The 21,824-nt window shown below is 43.1% G+C and overlaps 1 protein-coding gene across 9 annotated transcripts in view; it reads left to right on the top strand.

Annotated features, from left to right (window-relative positions):
* Positions 1–21,824, top strand: part of LOC309632966 (uncharacterized protein) — an 86,284-nt gene that overhangs the window by 1,074 nt on the left and 63,386 nt on the right. For 7 of the 9 annotated variants that reach the window (XM_082401099.1, XM_082401098.1, XM_082401095.1 and 4 more), the window contains exons 2-3: positions 4,412–4,664; positions 8,698–8,843. In XM_082401099.1, the coding sequence (XP_082257225.1) occupies positions 4,412–4,664; positions 8,698–8,763 (319 nt within the window). In that variant the 3' untranslated portion in view covers positions 8,764–8,843. Of the gene's footprint in view, positions 1–4,411; positions 4,665–8,697; positions 8,844–21,824 lie in introns of those variants that run through there. The other 2 variants (XR_014247211.1, XR_014247212.1) reach the window with 1 other exon arrangement.

Genomic DNA, 21,824 nt, shown 5'->3' with positions numbered 1-21,824 from the left:
ACAAAAGGAAGAACAATTCAGAGCAACTCAGGAACCTGAGCCCTATCTTGGCTGAAGTTACACGGTTGCCCATCCCCTGTTGAATCCCAAGCAACAGTTGCCTGAACTGAGAAGTGAGCTCTGGGCTGGGAGGAGTGGACGAGGTGTGGGCTGCGGCAGTTAGAGTAACCTCCTGCCTAGCTCTCGGAGAGGACACTTCACTGCAGGTGTGGCCACACACAGCCCCACTGAATAGTTTTCTCACCAAGACCATCTCTCCCCACGGCCCCCTTAGATACAGTATGCTCCTGTTCAAATCCCTTAGAAAGATATGGTGAGGCAAGCTTCAGGTGCCTCAGGAACACAAGACACGTCTAGGCTTTCCTCATGACCCTCCTTGTGTCACCACCAGGACATCACACACATCCTTACACTCACGTTTCAAAGTGGCTTGTCTCCCTTCTAGAAAGAATCAACCTGCCTGCTGCCATCCTTTCTCCATAGCCAGGCCAATTCCTCTTGATCCACCTCCAATGACCCCTCCTCCCCAATGCAGTCTCGGGTTTCTTCAGGCTCCCCAGTCTCCCCAGGTGAAATGTCCTCGTGTGTCCAGGGCTCTCTTCTCCCTCTACTTCAGTCCAACTGTGTGCCCACCGTGAAGTGTCACGTGTGAACCCGAAGGATGTGAGGGATGGCAGGGTCTCTGAGAACACACCCCCAGCCTATAGGCTTACCTCCTTCTGAAGCCATCCTGCAGGCTTGGGCACGGACTACTGCTGCCTGGTAGCCTCAATGAGAAAAGTCAAGACCAGGACCCAGAGAGTGACCTGCTTCAACAGACGCTCAGGATCCAAGTGAAGGAGGGACAGGTTTGAATCTAAACATTCTGCAGTGGCGGAGGGGCAGAGGGCACGTGGGTCTGGGTAGGGTGGGGGTGGGGAGACATTCCACGAGGGCTCTGGCAGGTAGGCAAGAACCGGAAGTTCCTTCCACCTCACACAGTGGCAACACAATTGGCGTGTGCCTCTTTACCCAATTTATAAACTGTTTTTTTCATTCACGGCACCGAGGTTGGACTTGATGTTCCCTTCCTTTCACTTCTTTTTCCATCAACCTAGTTTTGTGTCCCTCAACACACTCTGCTTCCTACCTGGCTCTTGACTTACTTCAACAGAGACTAGACTTTCTGATCAAAATTCAGGACTGTTAGTCTGATAAACACTTGGGTATTTATGGCCACATGGAACTGAGTATTTGAAATTAGGATTGTCTCAGCAGATCCAGTGTCTTTGACTGCTGTATGTACATCACTCCTAAGGGAGTGGTCTTTGTGCTCCAACCAACATCCAGCAGGACCAGCCTTACTAATGACCCTTTGTGCTGGAAAGCCCCCGTCCATCAAAAAACCGTCATGCAGCCCCCATGTCCAAGACCAGAATTCACTAAATGTCTTTCTCATAGTATTCCATGGTTGTAAAAGATTTAGTTTTTTACCTTTTAAATGATTTTAGTGTAATATTTTAAGCGAGTAACACCTTCTCATGGTTCAAAATTAAATTGTGCAAAATGGAATATGCAGTGGCAAGTCCTCCTCCCACCTCTTTCCCCTGTCAACCCAATCCTCTTTCCCGGAGGAAACCAGTGTTATCTCTTTCATTAAAATCTTCCCAGAGATACGTCATGCAACTAAAAACGAAGGCAATCTGTTTTCATTTTTTAAAATGCCTTCATTTTTTTTCTAGTTGAAAATTCATATATGTTCTTATATATCTGAGGATATTTCCAATGATTGCCTTTGTACGGGTATCGTGGCTCCTCTGTTTCTGCACTAGATTCCTAGAACAAGAATTTCTACAGTCCCTTACATTTCAAAGCACCTGAAAGAATAGGGTGGCTCGATCTAGTAAAGAAAAGTAACAAATGCCTAACTGAATTTGACTTTTGAATTTCACATAAACAATGAATTCATCTGTAGTACAACTTTGTCCCATGCAACATTTTGGACATAGTTTTACTGCAAATTCTTTCCCTGTTTATCTGAAATTTATGTTTAACTCGAAATCTGTATTTTATCTGGCAACACTACCAAAAAATTAGAACATACTAAGCTATTATCAGTTACTCATCCTTATGAGAAAGAGAACTTGGAGTGACGAGACTCAAGTGTGCATCTCGGCTCCAACAGAAAACACAATTGTAAACATACACAAAATCTGCAGGCTCTTTGGATGAAATGGATTTGGAAGAGCCATCATATAGCACTGAACATCTTGGCTTAGTAGGGGTAAGGACAGAAGTAAGGAACAAGAAGGCAGAAAATCTTCTTTTCTTTCCTTTTGTTAAAGGGACTAAACATCCTAGAGCCCTGGTTTTTCTAGGTGTTAAAAGTCCACTACCCATGAGATGGATGTGCACCTTGACACAGTGCCAAGAGTTTATCCACCAGTGTCCAATCCCCATTCAGACAAGCCCACTTCCATATAAATCCTAGCCTGCAAGCCCTGCTTACAAGTTTGTTAATTTCCTGTCTGCATTACATACACTTGCTCTTTAGAATCTAGGCTCATCATTGCATATGGCCCCATCTGCATGGGAATGATGGTAGCATTCCTTTTACAAAACTTGTCTGATTATTATTTTCATATTGAGAATCCATGTCAGTCAGTTTACCACTATCAAAATGATATGAAAGAGTATTCGTGGTTTGTGTTGTGAGAAGAGAGGACTGTTAGGAAACTTGTCAAGGGAGATGAAGGCTGAAAACCTCAGAGGATGGCAACCAAATCTCTTGGGAGATGAGATTCTCTCACTGCTGTAGCTGCAGTAGAACTCCAACTGATTGTGGGGTGTTGGGGAAGGAAACAGAGGTTTAGAAGGACTGTTCCACAGTGTGAAAAAGACTCCTGTTGGTGCTTAAGAAGTTCCTTGCCCCTTGTCAGGAAAAATTGACTCAGAAGAAGATGAGAAGATAAGGTGAGAATATTTCAAGCAACAGCATGGTGAGCTTTATATCTAAAGAAACTCCTGTTGGGGACTGAAAAAAAATAAACAGTTTGGGAATATCGCTCAGTACTGGAGCTTTTACAATGAAGGAAAACTCATATGATTTTCAACCAATAACTTCATACTAGAGGGATGGTGAGGCAAAATATTGTACCCAGGCACTCGAGAAAGGCAGGCTTCCTTGTTGCTTCCTCCCTTTGTTCAGTCATTCAACCAATTATTTACAAGATTCTCACTCATAATTCTGATACAGTATTTGAAGGACTCTTCTCAAGGCCGCTGATACAAAAATTGCACTGTGCAAAAATTAGCCAGTCCCAATTCTGCAATCACTTTTGTAATACTTTAAAATCCTACACCCCAGGGACAGAGATAATCAAATTAGCCCAAATGTAATTTGGGAAGAGCAGTCACAGAAGGGAGTATCTAAAAGTCCTTTGGATCATGATCTCTGACTATTCCTGCACAGAGGCTGCGGGCAGGCATTGACTACTGAGAAAAAACAACTCTGGACATGCATCACAAGCCTCAGAAGACAGTTCATCTTCCACTCAATCACGAAACGTTAAAGAAACGAAGAGATACCATGTTTGTGTCTTGTGGAGTTTTCAAGTCTGTGCACTTGGAGGCGCTTAGTGCTGTTAGACGTGAGGGGTCTTCAGAGGCATCCTGTTGAGTGAGAAATGCTCTAATCTTGTAATTGACCAGAAAGAGGATCTGATGATTGAAGTTTCTTTGGGAAGTATTACAAAGTCAGGTCAGTAAGTTGATCCTGCTACTATTTTTGTTGTTGTTGTTGTTTTTAATGCCAACTGAAAGTCTGCAAGATATTACAAAAAAGGAGGGAGGGAAAGGAAAATTTTTCCCATACTACCTGCTGTGTTGAAATTGGCCCAGATTGTCCACTCTCTCTCAAAGTTATTAAAAAAAAAAACAAAAACGTACAAAGGAAACACCTGTGAATCAACATTTATTGAAAAACCTCCATGTATTAAATACACTGAGAAAAAATATTCTAGTAGAGTAAATGCGTTTGGAAAAACTCTAGGAACGGAGTCAGGAGACAGTATCTTAAGAGTGTTTCCCAGGTCTGAATTCTTGGCTAGAATTGTTCTTTAGCGGAAACTTCAGGCTTGCTAGGAAAAAGGACCTACTGTTTTTTGAAAGGCATAAAGAAGAACCAAGGAACTGCAGTCCAAAGGGCATGAAAGCACTTGCCCCAATTTGAGGCTACTGTGCTTAGAGCGGAGCTCTCCAGAACTCTTTGTAGCTAAGTGCATGGGTTTCAGGTGTGCAATAGAAAAATCACGAGTGCACATCTCACAAGAGCTGGTTTTAAGAAGACACCGTCACGAAGGTTCCCGGCGAGGAGCGTCGCCAGAGATGCTCCGTAGCGTGCCCGACCCTGCATTTCTCTCCTCTCCTGCAGAGACCTCCTGGAACAGATCCCCGCGCGCCCCGCGCCTGCACGCCTGCGCACGCCCGCGCACGCCCACTGGGGCGGGGCTCTCTGGCACGCGGACCGCCGTCCTCCAACAGCTCCTGGCGTCTGTTGGGGCAGTTGGCTCGGCTCCGGAAGACAGGAGCGCATGCGCGAGCGCGGAGGTTGGGGCCCCAGCGGCCGTCCGGCGGGGGCGGGGCCTGTCATGGCCGCCTCTGGAGTCAATTCTAGGAACCCTGAGGTAAGGGGTACGGGGACTTTTCAGCCCTCAGGTGTCACCGCTCTGCGCTGGTGTTCACCCTGTGGGATATTTGTGCCCTTGTCCGTGTAAGGAGACTCCCCACAATGTGGATTCACGCCCCCATAGAGCTCGATTCCCTTGAGGGGTTTACCCCAGGGTTATTGGCACCACTGGGGAGCCGGCTGCATGAAGGGTTCAGTGATTGCGGGGCCTACAGTGGGGGGTAAGTACTGTGTGTGAGCTATTAAACAGGTGCCGTTCTAGGCTGCGCGTTCTGAAGAGTCCAAAAGCTAGAGGGACGTTCTTGCGAGTTGAAAACCCTCATCTGGTTCCAAAGGTGTAGCTCAGGTGATTGGAAAATGAGTGAAGATCGAAGGAACACACTCATGGTTTCACTAGTGTCTTCCTTCTTATCATAAAAACATCAATCAACACTTATGTCCAAACTGCATTCTTTTGTCAGTGATGGGAGCAACTTTGCTGAATGTGGTAGTAAACATGTATTTGTAGTCTGATGTCAAATCATGATTGATTTGCAAGCATAGATGGGGTCTGTACATATTTAATTGGTTGGTGGGAATCTGATATGTAGTCAAATGTGTGGCTTGGTTTTGTCTGTGGATGTTTGTGTCTGAAGGGAGGTCATGCCTGTGTTTTTGTGAGAGTGTGTAAGAGTGAGTGTTGTACTTGGAGGGTGTTGAGATGTGACGCAGGCATACTCAAGGAGTTGGTGGTTAGGTGTTTGTAATTTGGTGTTTGGGGAATATGTTTACATGTGTTTTTATCACCCATGAATTTGGGGATTTATGTGTGTCTAATGGTGGATTTGGAAGGATTATCTGCATATGCATAAGGGCAATGTCAGGAAAAGTAGTGGTGTATATTACTTTGGGTGTCCAGTCTGTTTATTTTGTATATTTGGGGAATGTAGGATGATCATTTGTGTATTCAGGGCATGTTGTATGGTTATGGGGTGTTTGTGTGGGTGCATTTTCAGGAGCTGTCTATGTATATTTGGATGTGTAGAGGGCAAGTCTGTGACTATTTTCTGGGACTGGTGGATGTTGTATATGTAGGTATGTTGTGTTTGTATGATTCTGTATTCTGCAAGATGGCAGAGTTAATTGTGTGTGAGAGGTTGGGAATGTGGGGTTATGTATATGCCAGTAGCGTGGTACTGTATGTGTATTTGGAACAAAGGGCATTTAGGGTGATATTATTGCATATTTGTAGTGTTCTGGGTAATTGTGGTTGCATTTGGGACTTGTGGAGAGTTATGTGTTAAATGAGTTTGTGTGTGTATTCAAGGGGCATGGCCACTTGGAGGAATATTTGCTGAGGCTGTGCATTTGTAATTTTCAGTAGGAGCCTCTTAAGCGTATGTATTTTGGGAAGTGAGTATATGTGTATCTGATAAAGAGGTGGGGTTCTATGTTTCTACAGGGAAGTTGGACAATTGCATTTCTATATATTAGAAATATGTGATACGGGTATTTGTTAGTATTTGCATATGTGTGAGCTGGCTCCTAATAGCTAGGGATCATTTGATATATGGAAGTTGTTTCATAAATGGTTTGCTGGAGACACTTCCATGTATCTTACTTGTGTATTCTAATCTGTGTGTGTGTCCATCATCAGGTTCATGCATTATCAAAGTTTGTTCATAAGGTATGGAGTTGTTAGGAGTATTCAAAGTGTATTTCTTTGGAGAATGCTAGGGTGTTTATACATGTGTTTGGTAGGAGTAAGAGGTGGTCTGTCTATATATTCGGGGTGAGGGTAGAAATATATATATATAAACACCCCCCCACACATATACAGTTTATATGTTGGGGTGGTGGTGGGGAGCTTGTATTCTGGAGAGGTAGCATAATGTCTAGTGTTTGGGAGGGGATCTGTATGCTCAGGGCTTGGGAATATTTGCATGTGTGTGTCCATAGGTGTGTGAGAATTGTGTATGTATATTAGTAAGACTGCAGAGGTTGTCGGTGTTTTTCTGTTTTGAGTGTGTCTGAGCATTTGGGGTGTATACTCATGAGTAGTTTGTGGGTGTGTGTATTTGTGATTTGTGAGTATATCAGGAGGCTTAGAGTCCTCTGTGTGTCTATTTCAAAATGTAATGCCTGAAGAATTTAGTGGTGTTGCTTGTATGTGTGTTCTCAGTATTAGTGAGGTGGACTTATATGTACAGTTGACCCTTGAACAACACACGTTTGAACCACACGGGTCCACTTCTAGTGGATTTTTTTTTCCAGTAAATACTACAGGACTACTACACGATCCATGGATGCAGAACCACTGCATGGAGGGTTGGCGCCCTAACCCCCAAGCTGTTCAAGGGTCAGCTGTATTTGATAAGAATAGGTTATTTGTGGCTGTGTGTGTTTTTGAGTTCCTGGGGCTTCTGGGGTATGTATTCTGGGGGATGTGAGAGTTTAGTTTGTGTGTTTGGAAACCAGTAGACGGTGTAGGTTATGTGTGTATGCAGGAATCCTGGAGTATATGTATTTTAGGGCTGTGGGACTGCATATGGGTCTTTTTTGGGTTGCCCATGAGACAGTTGTGTACTTGGTGAGCCTGTGTGTTTAGGTACTCAGTGTGTACATCTGGATGGCATATTGGTTGCACATGTTTGTTTTCAGGCCCATGTTGTGTGTGTATATATAGTTGTGAGAGTGGAATGTGAATATTCAGGGTGAGTAAGGTTTCGTCTGTAAAAATTTAGGTAGTAAGAGGTAGTCTGTGTATAATTCAGGGTGAGGGTAGAAATGTACGTGTGTGTTCAGGATATATATATATATATATATATATATATATATATATATATATATATGTATATGTACAAACACATATGTGTATGTGGTATCCTTTTGGTTATATATCTGTGATGGGAGTTGAGGGTTCTACTTGGGGTGTAAGTGGATTGTGTGCACAAATTCATAGGAAAAGGTATGGGATGTGCTGGAACTGGTTCATACTATCCTGGGATAGTCAATGGTGCATATCTCTTCCCAGCTCTGTGTTCAGTGATGTCAGGTGGGTAGCTTGAAATTGGTCATGCTGGGAATATTTATACCACGTAGAGAGCATAGGTGAAGTCTTTCCCACCTTTCTCGGAGAGTTTTTTAGCACTTACCAGCACACCACTGATGTGCGTGTTTGGATGTATGTATGTATGAAGCAAGAATATTTGGGCATCGGTGGGTACGTATGGGACACCCATGTGAATTGTGAGTGGGGCATCTGGGGCTATGGGCCCCTGTATATGTGCATTGAACCTGGTAATCGGGAATCATTGCATTGCTCCTATCAGGTTGGTCTGTTCTTTAGGGCCAAAGAATCCCCATAAATGTTGTTGATTCCCAGTAGAAATCATGCAGATGGATACAGGGGTGTCTGTACCTTAGGCAGGTGGACACTCCTTCAGCATTTGGGTGGTCCTAGCATCTGGGTCCCTAGAAGGGGGGGCCTGGTGGACAGATGGCCATGCAGAGCAGAACCTTCACAGGTGTGTTGTTGGCGTGACAGGCAGCAGTCAGAAAGTCACGGGGCTTCCTGGATAGGAGGTCAGATGACCAAGGGCTCTCCCAGGAAAATACCCTGAGAATCAGTTGGACAGCTATAGGCGTTACTGGCTCTTCTGGGGCACAGCTGACGTGCAAGGACACCCTCCACATGGGGTCCAGAGCCACGTGTCCCTGAGCCCAACTGCCCCAGGGTGGTGGGAACTGTTGCGTATCAGGCTGGTCAACTGTATCACTAGGTCTCAACCAACCTGTCTCCGTGGAAATCTAAGTCCTCAGGGATAGGCAGGACCTCTAGGGATCAGTGAGCTGACAAGGACAGAGGTGAGGAGGCTTTGTCCCTGAGGGAGAGTTGGGGACTGAGACCTGGAGAGCCTGGGGAGTCCCACTCTGAGGAGATATGACTCTGATGTTCCCAAACCCTTTAGACATGTTCTCTGTTCTTTTCTGAAGGCTCATGATGCTTCCAGCAGTGGGAAGCTTATCTCAGTTTCATGTTTCTCTGATAGGATGAACTGACCCTTTTATTCACTATTCCACATCGAGCTGCAAACCCATCAGATGGAACCACGTGATCATTGTGGCCGCCAGCTGACCCCACAGCCACCTTGTGCCTCCCTTGGACCCACCCAGGAATTTCTGAGCCTTCTTTATGGTGAGTCTTGTGGCCTTTTCTCCCTCATTGTGAATCCTCCTGCCAATAAAACATGCTGTGAATGTTAACAAAAGGAAACCTCAACTAGAATTGTAGTCTGGAAGGCCCATAGAGGGAGCTCTCATGCCGTGTCACTCATCATCAATTACCCCAACAGGAAGAGGTCATTCACTGACCCCAAACAGGAAGTGCAACCACTTTACTACCCCAGCTGGAGGAGGGAAGACTTCCTTCCTGGCCAGCAACAAGAAATAGAAAATAGAAAGAGCTAATAGAAAATTCCACAGTTCAGCCAATGAGAAGCCATTGTCACCTGAAGTTTCACTTTCCTCCAGTGAACTTTCATTTTTTCCCTTGATGATGACTTTCTTTCCTTGTCCCACCCTCTTTACTTTAAAAGCCTTCTGGGACTTCCCTGGTGGTCCAGGGGCTAAGACTCTGCTCCTCCAATGCACGGGGCATGGGTTCGATCCCTGGTCGGGGAACTAGGATTTCCACATGCCATGTGGCGTGGCCAAAAAACAAAAAGCCTTCCATGTTGTGTAACCAGTTGGAGTATCTCCCTTTCCATCAGATGAGATGCTGCCTGATTCATGAATCGTTTAATAAAGCCAATTTATTCAAACTTCAAAGTAAATCTTCAAATTTACTCAGTTAAATTTTGTTTTTTAATACATTGGTGGCATTCAGAGGTGGCCACTAACAGTTTAATATGTATCCCTCCGGAAATGTTCTGTATAAAAATATATATGTGCACTTTTCTAAAATCCACTCTTATGATTCCTCCTGCTAACAGGATGATTTTATGATTAATTGCTTATCTTTTTAAAAAGAAAAAGATAAATATATTGGTGGCAGTGATGGGATCTGAAGCAAACTTCTGATAACATTTGGGACAAGGAGAAACAGGTGTGGTGCCCACAACTCCTTTGAGTTCACTGTCTTTCTTGCCATTCTTGAAGGTTGTTGGTAAGCTCCTCTTGGTTTGAGCTCCATTCTCTTTGATTGAGTTTGTGCTCGCAATCTAACTGGCTTTCCTTTACAGGGCAGGTCAGTTTGGCTGGTAGAGGATTCTCCCTGAGGCCAAACCCCTAGCCTTTCAGAGGGAAATTCCCAGGACACAGTAACATCTCTTGGTTATTGCCAGTATATTTTTGAGTGGTAAAGCCTAGCCCCTAATTTTGTTCCCTGGGTTCCACATTGGGCACTGCTGGCAGTGTAGTCTGCACTTCCCCATCTGTTTGGAATCAGCCCTCAGTTTCCATGCTTGGAACTGTTGGTGGCGGCTATAGTTCTCCATTTTGTTTGGCATCAGTTTGCAGCCCCCATTCCTTGGGATTTGCTGGTTGGATCTTTTTCCTCAGTCCAGGGATCCCTGGGAATTGGTGGTGGTGCATACCAGGCCTTCTTTTGGCCAGGACATAGTAACATCTCTTTGTTACTGCTGATATATTAAGGCGCAGTTCTTTTGTGTGTTCTTTTGGGTTGACAAAGGCTAGCTAAGGAAATGAGATCCTTTATCACCAAAGAGTTGAGAATGCCAGCTTCTGGCACACCTGCTTATTTTATATTTGAGAACTATGGTCCTGGAGGCTGTAGATATTTAGAAAGATGGCAAAATTATACTAATATTGATCTAGAATTACAGTGGTCATTGTGGGGAATGTTCCAGTTAGACAAGATTGTTCATTTAAGGAAAACACTAGAGAGCAAGGGTTCCCAAATTGGACACGGAGAATGAGATGCCTTCTTTAATTGGTATGTAAAAGTTTACAGAAGGTTTCAAGATTCCAAAATAGCTTCGTTTAGAGACTTAGAACAAAAAGCTAATGAAAAATTAAAGAGACAAAAGGTACCTGAAACAAAAGACCATAGGACGGATGTGACTGCAGATTTAACTCCTACTGTCCCCCCCTTTCCTTTTTCACCTGAGTACTCTTCTTTTACTCATTTTCTGTCTGAAATACTTTTCTATTCCCAAGAGAATATTTAACAATTGCCATTTAAAGTAAAACTACCTGAGGTTGCAGGTGAGCCCCCTCAGGTGTCCTTTACCTCTTGGTCAAAGACTGAACTGAGAGCTATAGTCAAAGAATTCTCTAAACCTAGGGAGGAACCCCCAACATTTTTTGAAGAATTTAGAGTCACTGTCACGGCCTATGTCCCCAAACTGCTAGATCTTTATCTGCTTGTACACATGTTGGTAGGACTGGGGGAAGCCCCAGAATGGACGCGGGAAGCAAAATGACATAATCCCTAGGATGATATTCAAGATCCTCAACCTAAAAAGGCTTGCAGAATAACAACTAACCTTTTATAAGCTATTCCTAAAATCTTCCCTGCTCACACTTGGTCTATTGTTAATTGGCCTAATAATGATTGGCCTGTTATTCACTCATACAAACAAAAGAGGGGTGAATCTGTGGAAGACTTTCCAGCCAGTTTGTAGGCTCTCTTTTTACAGCATTTGGGGTTCCAAGCAATAAAAAGGCCACTCAGCCTACTTTAACTGCCCTCTTTGTAAATGGATTATCTTCTGAGATTAGTGGATTGATAAAAGGGCAGAAAATAGGCTGGGAGGCTGTAGGCCTGACTGAACTCCTGACTATAGCTGAGCATTTTGAAAGGACCTTGGAGCAAGATCACAAACAGAAATCCACCAAGCTCATAGCCTTACAGTTACAACAGCTCTAAGGCAAGAGACACAAAATAACACCTAGGCCTCCCCCATTACAACCTCCTAGGGGTCCATGATCAATTCGATGACCCAAAGTTAATGTTTCATTTGTAATCAGTGAGGACACTGGACAAAAAGGTGTCCTCAAAGGTGCTATGCAAACTCTTCACAAATGCTCTCATATCTGTCTCAAAGGGAGGGCCCCCCCATGACCCTCTCCCCTAGTTGGCAGAATTCCAGAGGTTCTCTGGTAAACTATTACCAGCAATTACCTTAAACAGCCCAGAGGAAAATAGAATGAAAATTGATGAAAAACTGCCAAATTTTAGTTGATACTGGAGCTACGCTTTCTACTTTAAACCCCACTCTCATATTTTACTTTGAAATCTACATTAAACCCTAACCCTAACTGTAAACATAATTACCTAACCCTTTAACACCCTATCCGTAGCCCGAACCAGAGCTGTGCTTTCTACTCTAAATCCCACCCTCAAAGAACAACAGGTCCCTCTGAGTCAAGAGGATGTTTCCATAGTGGGAGTACCTAATAAAGTTCAGAGAGAATTTTTATCTCAACCAAGATTCCTTTTTGCTATGCAATATAGCCCCAGTTAATCTATTCGGTAGAAATCTCTTTTCTAACTTAAAAGGGTCAGTACATTTTGCCTCCAGTGGAGATCTCACCTTAAAGTTTCCTGATCAACCTGAACCTGATTATTTATGTTCCTTACAATCTGTCCTGGACATAAAAGAGGAAGTTCAGCACAAGTTCTCTAATTTGGTGGAGATGCCTGCAAATTTGGGGGCTACTTCTGACAGTGTTAACATCAGAAGAATAAAAAAATGCAAACCTATAAAGATTCAGATAGGTGTAGCTAAACCTCTCCCTAGGTTTCCTCAACAACTATTAAAGCCTGCGGTCATACAAGGTCTCACACCTATTGTAGAAGACTTAATTTCCCGGGAGGTAGTCATTCCTGTACTCGTCCCTGCAGCATGCCAATCTTGCCTGGTTGGAAACCTGGCAGGATGGCGATTTGTCCAGGACTTGGGAGCTGTTAATAAAAATAGTTATTCCCTGTTTTCCTGTTGTTCCAAACCTAGCCACCCTTCTGTCACAAGTTTCAACTGACTTGGAATGGTTTACTGTTGGAGACCTTTGTTCACCTTTCTTCAGCATCCCGGAGACCCAACAGCCAATATCTATATGCCTTTACTTGGAACAATCAACAATATACCTGCACTTTTATGCCTCAAGGGTTCACTGGGACCCCTTCTTTTTTCTCCCAAGTACTTCACCAAGATTTAAGTACCCTCTAGTTCCCTGAGAAATCAACCTTTTTACCATATGGAGATAACCTCCTGCTGTACTCAGCTACTGTAAAGATTCCATAAGGCATGCATAAAAGATTCCATTTATTTCCTGCAACAGTTAGCTGAGAAAGAACACAAAGGAAAAATTACAATTATGTCTAGATACTGTTCATTACCTAGGACATAATCTAAGCACTGAAGGAATTCAGCTATCTCCAGAGAGAATTAGGCTGATACAGGAACTTCCTAGACTCACAACTAAGTGCTAGCATTGTGGATTTCTAGGTTTAGCTGGTTATTGCAAGCTCTGGGTTCCAAATTTTTCTCTGTTACCTCTTCCACTCTATGAACTTATTAAAGATTTAGTCCCTGAATCCTTTGCTTGGGAAGATAAACATAAGCAGGCTTTTATAAGGCTAAAACAAGCACTGCAAGAGCTGCCTGCCTTAGGGTTACGCAAATGATCAGGTTCAGGTTGATCCGGAAACTTTAAGGTGAGATCTCCACTGGAGGCAAAATATATTAGCCCTTTTAAGTTAGCAAAGAGATCTCTACCTAATAGATTAACTTTAGGTTATGCAGAACCTTTTACTTGATTTGTGCATGAATGGCATAATCAGGCCCCGCGGAACTATGTGAGCATGGTAGTAAACATAGGCCTTTTGCCTATTATAGCATGCAACTTGAGTCAGTTGCTTATGCCTATCTCAGTTGTCTTAAGGTTATAGCCACAACTGCAAATTTAGTGGAAGCCTTGGCAGATTTGACTTTAGAAAATCAAGTTTATTTGCAAATTCCACACATTGTCCACAGTCTTCTTAACTCTGAATTGACAACGTTTCACTGCAAGTGTCACAAGATTCACTTCCTGTGAAATCCTGCTTTCACCACCTAATCTTTATCTTAAACTTTACAACGTTCTCAATCCTGCTACACTACTACCTCTGTCTCACAAAGGTGAGGACCATGACTGCAAGGTAACAGTGTCCCATGGGAATTCCCTGGTAGTCCATTGCTTAGGACTCCGAGCTTCCACTGCAGGGAGCGTGGGTTCGATCTCTGGTCGAGGAACTAAGATCCCACAAGCCACGTGGTCCAGCCCAAAACAAAAACAAACACAAAACACAAAAACAAAACAAACAAACAGAAAACAATGTCCCATTTTGTGACACCGTGTCCTGAGTAAAGATGTTACCAAGTCCAAGCTTGCTGTGCTTGCCGCACGACAGGCCAATAAGTCGGAGATGAGGTGTTGAGGCAAGGAATATGACTTTATTCGGAAAGCCAGCAGACCGAGAAGACGGCGGACTAAAGTCTCAAAATAACCATCTTATCGGGGTTTGGATGCCAGTTTGTTTTATAGCACAGAGATGGGGAGGAGATGAGGCGGTAAAGTAAAAGGGCCATAAGTTTTGCGAATATCTCCTGGAATGGCCAGCCTCAGGGAGGGGATGTGTTAATTTCTTCTTAATTGCAGCCATCCACAGGTGGACAGAGTCCGTATGTTTCCCTGAACAAAGGCACTTTGGTTTAACATTCAGGCAGAGGAACAGGGTTCCCCGAGGCAGGCCATTATGTACAGACAGTATCCTTTTAGTGAACAAAAGCAGCAGAAGGCAAAGGTTAAAGTCAAAGAAACAGATCCAACGTGTAGTCAGATTTGGCTCCTCCCTGTTCCAATTCCCTACTGTCAATGTCCATTCCACAGTCTTGTGGAAAAAGGGGTGACGGCCCTTCTAATTGCTTCGTCAGATGGAACTTTCCGGGAGTGTCCACCATCGGTGCCAGTGTTCCAAACGTTGTTTTTTTTGTTGTTGTTCCTCTCTGGAAAGTGTCTCCTTTACACCTGTAGCCTTAAAAAAATATTCTCAGCCTAAAAGTTGAGAGTTATGATCTATTTGACGGGAATTTTGAGAGCTTCAAGCCTGGGAAGCAGCGTCTCAAGTTAAGGAATTTAGCAGTTTTCTATGTATGGGAAGATGCAAGAGTCTGGGCTCACTGAAATCATTCATTTGATATGTACCTCAGCTACCCGGGGCCTGTATCCTATATTCTCATATCCTGAGTTTCGTCAGGGCTCACCGGCTCACGTTGGAGGGCTGCAATCGCTAATGACTGATGTGTCAGGCAATATTCCATTTCTCAGATCCTCTCCTCTTGGTCAGGATTATGACCAATATTTGGGAGACATTTCAGGATCAAATTTTGTCCCACGGTGCTGGGAGGCTCATCCCAGGTCAGGGAAGAATGCTTGATATGCCACTCCAGGTGCTAGTTTTTGGATTAGGCTCTATTGATAATTAAAGATCCTCTGGATCCTCTATCTAATTATGATCCAGGAGACATTTTCCCTTGTTGCTTCCTCCCATACCTAGAATCACACTATTACAATTATTTTATGTTATAAATGTGATCTATTTCCTCAAGATGTTTAGCCATAGAAGTATTGTTGGAGGCCTGGTTACATACTGGGTACTGTAAGAGACACCAATCTTATAAAATAGACAGGATATAAGTAATGCAGCTAGTAACGTTAACAAAGACACAGTGCAGCAGGGAGACACAAAGAGCAAACAATCTGGAAACAAAGAACAATGATCAGTATAACTATTTGTAATCCAGTTGCAATGGTGAGCGACCAGAGGTACCATAACTGAGTTAGTGAGCCATCCGCTGTTTCAGTGTACCAGCAGTGCATACTTAGACATGCACGGCTTCATCTTTGAGACAGGCATACGCTACTGGCAGGATCAACCAGGTAGAGAGAAAAAGATAAATATTTCAATTCTGCTTACAAGGGTATAATTTAACAAATTACTGTAAGTCATAATTAGTTTAAGGGGAGACTTTTGCTTACACCTGGAAAACACAGATTTAAAGCAGTCATTTTTCAGATAGAAACCATAAAAATTATAACCATAGTCACCAGTTTACCCAGTCATGTGCAACTAATCGTTTTTGTTAACAGCTTTATGAAGCCATCAGGTTTCCCATTAGAATTCTTCAAGATCTTACCCAGTTCACCTTTATGGTCTGAAAACCAGAAACTTGTATTTATCCAAAGGTCCCTTCTATAAATCTTCTTGAAGAGGAAGCATTTTTGCAAAGGCATCAGAGTGATACCATAACTGTGTACAATGACGAAAGAATTAAGAAGGCACTTTTTTTTTGGGGGGGGTGTAATCCAGATTTTATTGCTTATTATGTCATTCCATACAACTTTAGGTAAACACGTTGAGAAAATATACTGGGAGTATTAAACAGATGATGGCAATATTGATGAAAATGTTCAAGTGTTTTACATAAGGTAGTAAGAGGCACCGCTGCCACCATCACCACCACCCCCCAGAAATTTGTACATTTCGTATAAAAAGAGTAAAAATAGTTCATTGGCATTTAACTAGCATTATTCTTTGTAATCTATGAACCACGATATGCCTGAATAATTTCAGAATCTTCAGAGCAAAACAAAGCATTTTCTTCCACTAGCAGACATAGCAGTTTCCGTTTCTTTAAAAAACAAGCAAACAAATCAGCACAACAAAAACTATACACACAACCCCAAAACAAAAAAGTTGGCATATTCCAGTGGTCCGGAATTTTGACGTTTCTATCGCATTAATTCAAGAAATAAAATGTGATTCAGCATTTTAAAATGAGACAAGCTTCTTCACCATAGTTATACTTACTTTATAATTGAAACGATTTAACTGAAGCCAATGTTAACCCAGCAAAAACCATGGCTATAACTCAAACTGCTCTTTTGATAAAGAAACTTCTTTAAAAGTTAACTATTCTTTAAAAACTCAGACCCGAGCTGCACAGATGTAATTGAGGAACCAACAACTGACTCTTCCAGAAACCACAGCAGCAGTTCTAAGTGTTTTTGAAGCTGGGGAGTATATACAGAATCACTGTAAATGGCACATACACATCAGTAACTTCCTGCTAAAACAGCATTTGAAAGACTTCTATGTCTATTTTTACAAAGATCAGTGGGCTGAGACATACATTTGGCTACTTGAAAGGAAACAAAGAGAAGGCACGTTTAAATCTGATTACGATGCAATTGACAAAGTAACGTGGTTACTGCGGTGACATGCAGCACTTTCAGATAATAAAGAGAATTCTGACTGGTAACATTTTACCAGGACATACCAAATTTTAGGAACTCCATATAATCTGTAGAATACCTGTATCATTTGGCATACAATATAACCTAAGAAGATTTATTGCTTATTTGACAACACTTCCCGTGTAATTCAACATACCAAGTCAACCTAATTAGTTAATATCTCTCTTTGGGGATGTTTCAGGGGCCCTTTGAAGCACCCCAAAGTTAGCTAGAGCTCAAAGGAACTTCATTATAATTTGATTCGGGAAGTTTTGTCCGAAAAATAAGAAAAGGGTTTAAAACTGTCAGATAGGATCACATGTCACTGTGAAACAATAGTTATTCAGTTAGCCAAAGTAACAATAAAAGATTTCAAAGGCAAGTACAGAACAGATCTCTTAAAAGGTAGAAAAACTTAAAATCTGTTATCAAAGGCAGTCCAAAATCTTAAGAAACCTTGTCTTCTTAACAGAGAGAAAAGCGAAATTCAAGTTTTGCACCAGCTTACTTTTAAAATTTATTTACTCAATTACACTTATTTTAAACTTAGTCAATCCTGACCACGTACAGGACTCTTTTTTTCAGGGTCCACTTTCCATAAAACTTCTGTCACTTATTTTAGCACAATTCTGACTTTCAAGTGGTCAAATATCTGGAGAGACTAATTTTAGATAGACCTTCCTAAAGGATAAGTATTTTAAAAAGTTCACCTAAAGCTCTTATTTCATTTGCATTTTCTTTCCTTAAAAGTTTCTTCACATCAGGTTATTTCCTTGCTGACAAATTTGCAATAGATATAACAAGATTTTATTTAGCTTATAGTAAACCTAGGCACAATAAAAGTATTATACTTAATGTTGATGACTCTAACAGCATGTCTATATTAATTAGATCAACAAACGAACGTTAATACCAGGTCTTAATTAATACTGAATATTTCCCAGTTCACATGAACCTGAAGCTCATTTAGCTCAATTTCTCTTGTATTTAGAATAGTTTGGTTTGTAAGTGCTCACTTTTCTTTAAGCCAATTAAATAGAGCTCATCCACAAATCCACCTCAGCAATGTTATCCAAAGACAAAGACACATACAAGGACACAAACATACAGAGACGTCATAGTTGTCATTTCCAGATTTCAGCAGGGGAGTCAGGTACAGCCATGTGAAACCCATCTGTTTACAAAAAGAGGTTGGATTCAAATTAGGTTTCTGACAGATGGAAAAAATCAAACTCACTTGTCTAGATGGCTGAATTATTACAGAAAAGACACTTAGGTTTTTTATTTATCCTTGATAAGTCAATTTCTAAATTACTTTACCCTCTTTTAAAAAGATGCATTTTAAAAAGATGGCAGAGATGAGGGTTCCTGAGAAGACCAGAAAGGACATTTGCATCTCAAAGATACAGGCAAGTTTTTCCTAGGATGACTTTGTTTCCCCTTTGTTTAATATTTACAAGCCTCTTAAGATAAACAGGGAGGGTTTGGGGAGTGGTATCTATTGGAGAGTCAATCAACTCGTTCCCCACTGTCAAAGTTCCCTGGGGCTCCTGTGGGGAAATTAGAATAGACGCCTCAAGTCCAAGGGCGTCGCCTGGCCTCCTATAGGATGTCAGCACAAGGGAAATTGCCCTGCTGTGGAAGTGGCTCCTGGTCCAAATTGGGTGGCCTGTGGAGTCTTAGATGGTGATACTAAATCAGGCTCCTGTGCTCTGGGGGTTAACACAGAAACTTCTATTTGATCCCCGTGGGTAGGGGAAACAGGAGGTGGTGAATATGATGGCGGCATGGGGGGAGGGTGGGCAGTTGGAACAACTGCCGGTGCAGCTTGCTGTTTTGCAAAACACCTGTAACTGCGAGATCCTATAAAAGTTGAGTGAGCCATTCAGGGGCTACCGCCCTTCTGATCCTATATTTTGGGTCCGCACCCTATTACAATAGTATATCATGTGTTTCTTAGTCATAGGCTCAGGGCTATGTTTCACCCATTTATCTAATATAGGCCCCAAAGGGCTCTCCCTCAGGGTAGATGGAGTGTTTCCCATTGTGTACACCAAAATGCAAAAGACGCAAGCAAATTCTGGCATCAGTGCACACAAAACCAAGACCAAAACCAATGAACCAGTTCCCAAATCGGTTCTGAGGGGGTGTAGTGGTGTAGAGAGCAGCCATCTGGTCCAGAAGCCCACAGGCAGCTAGGAGGAGCTGTGTTAGTCCAAAGGCTCCGGGACACATAGTCCATTCTCAGCCCAGAAGGAGCAGCCAGGGGGAACCAGTGGGAGGGCTTGACTAATTGACCTTTGTGCCTGCTATAAAGCTTATTATTTAGCTCTTCACCAGTAAAATGTGAAGGGTTTGTACGTGGCTGCATAAATGGGTCTAAGAATGATGGACAAGTGTGGTATTTGTTGCCTCCGAAGTGTGAAGAGACCTAAGTAAGAGGAGTTGGGCTTGCTATAGTGTGTTGGGGAGCTGAATAGTTAACAGCTGAGGTTTAGCTGCAAGAGGAACTTCCTGGCTTTTAGAGGATCAGTTAATGCCCAGAAATTTAACAGTTGTGGACAGTCCTTGAATTTTCTGTGGGGCAGTAGCCCACCTGTATGTTATAGATGGGTCACCAACCATGTTAGGGCCTCGTGCACCAATCTCCTGAGGGGCTCTGGATTAGAACATCAGTATAGTGCCAGACGGTGCAAGGGGACACCAGGTCTTGCCAGCAAAGACTGTGGGCAATAGCTGGGCTGTTAAGATAGCCAGTAGGCAGACGGGTTAAAGCATACTGGGTGCCTTCTGCAGTAAAAGTAGACTGCAGCTGGGACTCCTCAATAACTGGTACTGAATAGAACATAATAGCTAGATTGTCACAGCAAAGTAATTCCCTGGAGCCCTTTGGATATCCTTAATTAACTGGACAGTGTTGGAAATGGGAGCCTTAACAGTGGGGATCAGCATTGATATTTCCGTAGTTGCTTATAAGGCGCCACTCATTAATAGCAGGCTTTAATAGCAGCCAAATGGGGGAATTGAAAAGGAGAAATGGTGTGTTTAATGACTTCTTCTTGTCCTAAATTTTGAATTTTGGGCTGCAATCCCACAGCCCCCTGTCATACATGTTATTGGGGGATATTTGCTGTCTTAGGTGGCAGTCTTATGGGCTCCCAATATTCAGCTTCCACCAGGAAGACCAGGGATTTGGGTTTGTTCCAAATGGCGTTGCGGTACATCAGGGCATCCGTAGCTGTACCGGGAAAGGGTAGGGCCAAAGGGGCTACCACCACTACAAGATTTTTAATAAAGATTGTTTCAGTAGTGACAGTCAATGGAAGCTGAATGCTTTCCACTCCCCTGACTATTATGCGTTGTAATCTAACGTGTGGCCCTTGCTTATAATTGAAGGGTTTCCCAGGAAGCACTGTAATTTGAGCTCCAGTTGTCAATGAGAGCCATGAGAAAAGTTGTTTATGTGTGTCCCAAGGATAATTAGAGAAGTATATGGGCAGTTGTCCCAGAGGAGGGCCACGCTCCAGGGATCTGCCAGGTCCCTAAGGCAGAGGCCTTGGCAGAGGTCAGGGTACAGGATTCGGAGAGGTGACAGCTGCCCATCACTCCAGTCTGCTGAAGAGTCTGTAACGCCTGAGCAAAAATTTCTACCTTGTGCTTGGGCTGTCCCAGGGTTACGTCATTAGGGACCCCGATCTCCAGAGCTGCCAATACAGGGAGGTCTGTTAGTCATCCCATGAAGGATGGAGCTGTGTGAAAGCACCACCCCTTGGTGGAGACCAATAAGGGTCCCAGAAGTCCCTCTATCCCTTAAGGGTCCTCTGTTGGGTTCCTGGCCGATGGGGCAGCGGGGCCCATGTGCCTTTACTGGCAAGCGAGATTTGGGGCTTCAGAAAAATTATCTTTCTCATATCTAGCTACAACATGGATGCAGTCCAATGCCTGTTGTACTGTATCTGACGTTTCTTTGAATTGTAACAGCATGGCTTTATAATTAGGGGGAACACAGTTCTCCCCCTTCCCTTGGAGAAATTTTTTCTAGAAAAATTTGCATTTCTATCATGGTATAGTTACACGTCTCTGTTTCTTGTTCATGCTGGTCATCCGATGTTTTGGTGCAATGGATGGTGACAGGGAATACCTGGAAGGGAGTTTTCCTCTTCCCTGACTCATATGCTGCCACTTCCTGTTTAGGGTGTCCCAGTCAGCCTCGGTGGGGTCAAGGGATGATTTGCAACAGCAGCAAGAATTGCAGCAACATAGGAGGCACTTACCTCAGCGGCATTTGCCCGCTCGGGGTGCCATGATGCCCCTGGTAGAGCTGCCTCTTTCATGGGTTAGGGCTGTGTGGGGAACTCATGGATGTATGTTTGGGGTATAGGACGGTTTGGGATAATAGTAAAGCTGTGTAAAGACTGTGTATGTGTGATCTGGGGAGAGATGAGGGACCTGAGTGCCTTTATGAGTGTACGGTTGGTGTAGCATGGTGCGGCTGGGTGGTGGGGCTGGTTCTGGGTCTTTTGAGGCTCAGTGTGCAGGCATTTGAGAAGAGGTAGGGGTATGCATTTTAATGTTTTGTGTGTTGGATCTGTGTGTATTCAGAGTATAGGGGTTATACATATGCTCATCCTGTAGGGTAAGAGTTTAGGGAGTGTATTTTTGGTGTGGAGGAATTTGCAGAGATTGGGGTTGTCAGTGTAAATTGGGGTTGCTAGCTGTGTGTGTATAATCAGGGGATGTGACAGAGGCTGTTTATAGTATCTCAAGAGGGAGATGGGTGTATGTTTGTATTGGGGATGTGAGTTCATCATGTGTTGTGGGGGGACTATTTAGGAGAAGGTTGAAAACATTGTGTCTCTCTGATGGTATTTTGTGT

This window comes from Balaenoptera borealis (genome assembly GCF_965194805.1).
Source record: "Balaenoptera borealis genome assembly, chromosome: 8".
NCBI classification, from domain to species: Eukaryota; Metazoa; Chordata; class Mammalia; order Artiodactyla; family Balaenopteridae; genus Balaenoptera; species Balaenoptera borealis.
The sequence above is the reverse complement of the archived record's forward strand: the minus strand, read 5'-3'. Positions and strand labels throughout refer to the sequence as shown.